The sequence below is a fragment of the Trachurus japonicus genome, chromosome 15, assembly GCF_045865225.1.
Source record: "Trachurus japonicus isolate A0001 chromosome 15, Traja_1.0".
In the NCBI taxonomy this organism is placed as follows: domain Eukaryota; kingdom Metazoa; phylum Chordata; class Actinopteri; order Carangiformes; family Carangidae; genus Trachurus; species Trachurus japonicus.
The window spans coordinates 20,195,814-20,201,853 of NC_140921.1; the positions used below are offsets into that span (position 1 = coordinate 20,195,814).

Genomic DNA, 6,040 nt, shown 5'->3' on the forward strand with positions numbered 1-6,040 from the left:
TTTCATTACATTGACTGCACAACTCCCACTGGATAAGCAAATGACTGAAGAACAGAACATTACTTACAATGCAATATTACATAACACTGTATTAAGCAGATAGTCCTTACAAAATAAAACCTGGTTTCCAGCAACTGTGTACACAAGGTGAAGTTGAGGGGTTCTTGAACTTATTATTGATAGATTTTTTTTTTTAGTACAATCTCTGTTTTTGAAAGGAAGAGCAAAAATGACTATTTTGACTATGACTAAGTGGTCACTACACAGTAACATCGCAAAATATTTGCCATTAACTCCAGGTTTACCTTGGGAACACTGAAACGCCTTCATCACGAGCCCAGACCCTTTCTACTTCATGAAGATGTAACTCCAACAGCACCACGTGTGGAGTAAACAAAGAGCTCACTAAAAGCACCATCTGTGTGACAAGGAATTAAGGAATTAAATCATTTAAAAAAATGTTTAATCCACTGCATTTGTCCATAATTGTTGAAAAAAAGAGAGAAAATGTATTCATGAATAATCTTAAGGGGATTAAGTACAATAGTAAGTCAGAGTGTTGTATTTTTACACTGCACTATAGCATGTATTTGCTTCTCTGTAGGAAAAGAAAAACATCAATTTCCTTCAGGAAGCAGATCACAGTCAAATCTTGTAAAAATGTCAGTAAGTGGGTTGTGAAAACATAAAAAGCTGTGTTATAAAAATATCAAACTTCATGCACAGGAGTGCCTTAAGACAGGCAAAGTTAATACAGGAAACAAAAGGAACATAGATACAGTTACTTTATAGGGATTGATTTCAGTGGTTGAGTCTATACAGAAAGTAACACTTGTAAATTCAGTTAAACTTGTCATTTTTATGTGACTTTTATCATCATAAACTGACAAGAATCAGGAATGACCAAAGACACCAAGCATGTATAATGCTCAACAAGTGGTCAAAGGATCATCATCATTTGCAACCCAAAAGACACGGGCCGAGGGGGACGACAGGGGAGAATCTGGTTACAGTATTAAGACATTACTGGAATTACTCACCGAGTTGTCTCGCCCTGGAGAGATTGACCAAGAGCCTGCCATTTTGATGCTGAGGTTGGGGTAATCTAGAGGAAGACATTTCCAGTTCATATGTATGAGATGCTGCTCATTGTGCAAGAAAATCAACTCAAAATCATATGCTGTCATTATACAAATAAAAACACTGCAAAGAATGAATAGATGAATTCAGTCACCTTGTGCAATACGTTAATTCTGGTAAATGGTAATACTGTTGCTATTATTTTGCAAGCTAACCATTTATTCTAAAATGTCTCAGCAGGAGGGAAATAACAACATTATTGAAGATGCTTTACCATACCTCACTGGAAGACAATGAGAATAGAGCTATCTGAAAATTGCCCTGACAACCTTGAGATATTTCTGTTGTAAAATGATGAGATGATTTCTGCTAGTGTAGTGATTGCGGACAAAATACGCAAAAATGCTCAAACATGTATCAGCAGTACAGCAGCAATCGGAGAAGTCAGACCACGAGCGGCCTACCTTTAAAATACAGAGCTGTTAGTAGCTCTGAGGTAGCCGGATCCACCACATACAGGCCATCTGAGCTTCCAATACATATCCAGCTGTTGTCCCTGCAGGGGCCCACACAGAAACGTATGGAAAAACAGTGTTATAGGATTTCCCCCTAAAAAGCCTTTTTTTTTTTTTTTAAGATCATGTGGGGAAAGACAACGTAACCGCACACTAAAGAAAAACATACTGATGTGATGGAGTGGCAAGACTTGCACAGCATAGGACTATAGGTTTCCTTTGACTTCATGCAGTCTAAACTATGCACAGCACACCCGGTAAGATGGAAACTACTGCTTCACAGTGTAGGAAGGAGAGGAAGTTGAATGTGATGGATGATTTTAATCCTCTTCCTGCACTGAACGACATGCTGAGGTTATGAGGTTGAGGAGAATGTATTTAATGCACATTTTCATGCACATGCATCGTCGTTTCATGCACGTGCATCATTGTTTTTATGCTGATTCCTCTGTATCTCGGAACAAAAAACCTGTTGGTATTTTAGATATGGGTGTGATAAATATTTTGGATGACAAATATGATGATGAGTTTTTAAACACAATGGCTAATTTGAGAAGAATCTGAATATTTCTTAGTCTTTGTGTGTAAATATCAAAATATCATGCAATGTTAAACCAACAGAGAGTCTGTGAGAGTACAAACAGGCAACTCTCGTGGTATAGGATAGGAAGTCAATAACTTTTCTAGCTGCAAATAAAAATTGTTTTATATGTTAAAGCCTTTCAAATGGAAGCAACTTCATCTGTGGTTGCACCGCAGTTGATGAACTACATTTTTATTTTTATACTAAAGCGTCTTTTGCAGTCAAGAGTAAAGATGAGATACTGCTCTGAGATCATATGCTTTGCTAAGAGCAATAGGAATCAATGTCCATTTCATCCCAGTGGTCCACAAAATACACACAGGGTTATGCCTGTGCCTTTTAAGTGCCTGCTTCCTGTAATAACATCGAGTGTTTAAACAGCCTGAAACAGTTTATGCTTTGAGCCTGCAAAGTTTCCTGTAATGTGTGATGTTTCCTTTGATGTTTTCTGTGACTGTGTGGACACGTGCAGCAATTAGCCCAGAAAGATGTTGATTTCAAGACGTTTTTTTCCAGGATTTAGTGACAGTATGGTATGGTATCTCTGGAACATTAATGGCAGAAATGTGCTGCCTGCTAGTGTTGTTTTTTTCATGACAACCATGCTAGTTATATTTTCCTGAATTAAATACCATTTTTACTGTGTGGAAAGTAAAAAAAATTGAGCCAGTGCTATTTGTCCTGGGACTGTCCTAATTTTCATGTCCTGCTTCAATATTATGATTCCTTTGTACAAATAACAGTTCTCCACCATTGTTAAGTAAAACAATAAGATCTATTTATCCATAAGAAAATCAAGCACCCACAACAAGCAGGTTGAGCAAGTGTTGTAAATAATTTTAACGTCTAACATTTTAAACAGTGTTAACTTACTTTATCTGCTCGTTAGTTGTGTCAGTAAATAAGCAACAAAAGAACATTTTGAGAACAGGCTTTGCGGTCTCCACACTGTCTACAGCTGATTGTTCTGCACCCCCTAGAAGAAAACATCCAAAAAGTAGTGTAAATAACTCAAGACTGAAAAGAGGTAAACGATTATCAACAGCCTGTATTAAAAAACTCGTCATTGTTAGTTTGTAACATCACCTGCTTGATGGTTTGAAGTCTCTTGGTGCATTTGGTGTCTTTTTTCCATCTTCTGAAGGTCCATTTTGGTCACCAAGTGACATTTGTTGTCATCATTGAGAGAAAAGCACCACACCTGAATCCAACAGATACACATGTTATATAGCTTGCTGTTTCAGGGTTAGGGTTAAGCTCCTAAAGGATGTGTGTCCCAGTCGCTTACCTGCCCATCAGTTGAGCCGGTGATGAGGTTCTTAGTGTCCTCCAAGAAGAGGGCACTGAGCAATGGAGAGGCTAAAGAGGAGCAGAATTTGTTTTAGTTGAGCTGAGGAGAAAAGCTATGCAAAGCTCTAAACCCTCTCCAGGAGTCACTGTAAAAAAAACATGCTATTTGAAGTTGTTGCTTATACTATTATATATATGGTTGTCCATACAATTTGAATAATTTTGTTTTCAGACACATTACTCTTTTTATTCCTATTATACAGGTTAATTGAGGTTTAATTTTCACATTGACATTAGGAAGAGATTGATCAATAGAATTTTGGGATAGATATACACTTTATGTATCAAGAATAAATCTCATTGTCAGAATCATTTCATGAGAAGAGGTAAAAAAAGAAAAGTATTCCAATGTTTATGTAATGTCAAAAATACTTGTATTACTGTAATACTTGTCTTAAGCCAGTACAAGTGTTATTCTATTTCAGCCCTGAGGCCTATATTTGGACACTCAAATTCAATTTATACAGTATAAAAGACTGATCCCACTAATGCTTGTAATTCTCCCACCCACACTGTACAAACTAAATGAGAGGATTATTGCCTACTATATGTGCAATACTCATATGAGAAATAAAAAAATAAAGACTATCAACATACCTGCAAGCACAAAGGAATGGTAGCACGCGGCTCCAGTTTTTAAATCCCAAATCTGAGAAGAGACAAAGTTCTTCATGGTTATTACGCAGTTTCAGATAATGGACTATTTGATATTTGTTTTGTATGCAAATACATGATTGTCTACACACTACAAAAAGTGTGATCATTTTTGACTGTATCATTTGTGAGTCTTGAGCGAGGACCTTAAACGTGCGGTCTTCTGATGTGGTGATGAGAATGTCTTTATTCCAGGGACAAAACTCTGCTGATGTCAAAGGTCCCAAGTGGCCGGTCAAAGACCAAATAACTTCTTTTCTCTAGTGTAAAAAACAACAATCTTTGATGAGAAAAAACAATGACTCTGATGACTATTACATGAATCACAAACAAACAATATTATCTTGTTATAGAGATGTGTTTTGATCTACATCAAATAGGCCCAATTCAAGTGAGGTATTAAAAAGTTTATTTATTTATTAAAGAACAGTATTTCTAATCAATATAGGCAACAGAAAAACCCAATGACCCATACTTACTTAAAGGTATCCCCCCAAAAAACAAAACAACTATTTATGTCATCTTGTACCTTTGAGCTGAGAATGTGTACTGTAGCTCCTGAGCATGCAGCCACTCGTTCATCAGAGAAACAGAATGAAAGATGGAGGACTTCACCCAGTAATGTCCCAATAACTATTCCAGCTGCTACTTTACCTGCAAACAAATCCATTTCACTTCCAGTTTACATTCAGAGCAAGAGGTTCATAACCACAGTAGTTAGGAGTGACCTATTTGGATATATTTCACTAGATGGCAGGCTTGTTGAGATTTTCACTCATTAACAAATACTCATACTCAGAGCTCCATAACTGAAAATAGTATTTAATTGGTAGGGTGTTGTATTTATAATGAAGTTATTATGAGGCATTAAATGAGCAGCTATTTACTGTGCACACTTAGGCTACTTACCCTCCTTCACTCTCTTCTGGCACAGTTCAATGTCCCAAACAATGATATAATCAGCAGAGGCAGAGCAGAGGAGAACGGGTCTGCTTTTCTTTCCAAAGGTCATGGCGGTGACCTCACCATGGTGGCCAGAAAGCAGAAGAGGCTATGGACAAACATGTGGATTCACATTCACAATATGTTTTTGCAGTCTTACAGTGGCTCCTAGTATCAACAATTAATAACAAACAAAGTGAAGTCTCATTACATTACCCACTTTCTTTTCTCCACCTTATCCTGCTGTTTTTTTTCCCTTTAAGATTGTGGCCAATTCGTTCAAATCTATAACATTTTTCATTCATCTGTACCATGTTATTTTGAATGAATGCTTTCACTTAAGTTTCATTTAACATACAAAGTATAGTGAGCATATATATATATATATATATATATATATATATATATATATATATATATATATATATATATATATATATACTATATAAAAATATAGTAGGCTATTTATTAGAGAGGCAACAACTGTTTTAAATAGCAAGTTCAGCTCTTATGTACATAACACAAATTCTTACATAAGGGTTGGCATCTTGCTAAAAAATGAAAACATTGCTAATTAACGCCAGTCAAAGCAACACACAGTAAACAAAACTTTGTTGACAAACCTTCTGCTCGACATCCTCATTACTGTAAATCAACATGTCTTTGCTATGCTGTGGTATACCGCAGTAGGAGGGACAACATGCGAGTTGCCTGTGTGGCAGGAGTCTATCACAAGCTAAACTGAGCTTTTCAAGCATCTTTAGCTACTCCACAAACCACCACGACTCCAGAAACCACGCTTCGATGTTTGCTGCTTAATCAAACTTAACCCTAAACAAACTTAAACATGTACTTCATTTACTTTTCTTTCAAAATGTGTGAAAATTCAGAATAGTATTTCTGGCTAGCCAACGTT

The 6,040-nt window shown here is 36.5% G+C and overlaps 1 protein-coding gene across 3 annotated transcripts in view; it reads right to left on the reverse strand.

Moving 5' to 3' along the window:
• wdr27 (WD repeat domain 27) overlaps positions 1 to 5,910 on the reverse strand; it is a 50,655-nt gene extending 44,745 nt beyond the window's left edge. For 2 of the 3 annotated variants that reach the window (XM_085800338.1, XM_085800335.1), the window contains exons 1-11: positions 5,748 to 5,882; positions 5,092 to 5,233; positions 4,712 to 4,836; positions 4,329 to 4,442; positions 4,126 to 4,177; positions 3,467 to 3,537; positions 3,265 to 3,379; positions 3,052 to 3,154; positions 1,545 to 1,636; positions 1,041 to 1,105; positions 306 to 418 (exon numbers count right to left, since the gene is read on the reverse strand). In XM_085800338.1, the coding sequence (XP_085656464.1) occupies positions 306 to 418; positions 1,041 to 1,105; positions 1,545 to 1,636; positions 3,052 to 3,154; positions 3,265 to 3,379; positions 3,467 to 3,537; positions 4,126 to 4,177; positions 4,329 to 4,442; positions 4,712 to 4,836; positions 5,092 to 5,233; positions 5,748 to 5,882 (1,127 nt within the window). Of the gene's footprint in view, positions 1 to 305; positions 419 to 1,040; positions 1,106 to 1,544; positions 1,637 to 3,051; positions 3,155 to 3,264; positions 3,380 to 3,466; positions 3,538 to 4,125; positions 4,178 to 4,328; positions 4,443 to 4,711; positions 4,837 to 5,091; positions 5,234 to 5,747 lie in introns of all 3 variants that reach the window. The other variant, XM_085800337.1, reaches the window with a different exon arrangement.
• Between the last annotated feature and the right edge of the window lie 130 nt (positions 5,911 to 6,040).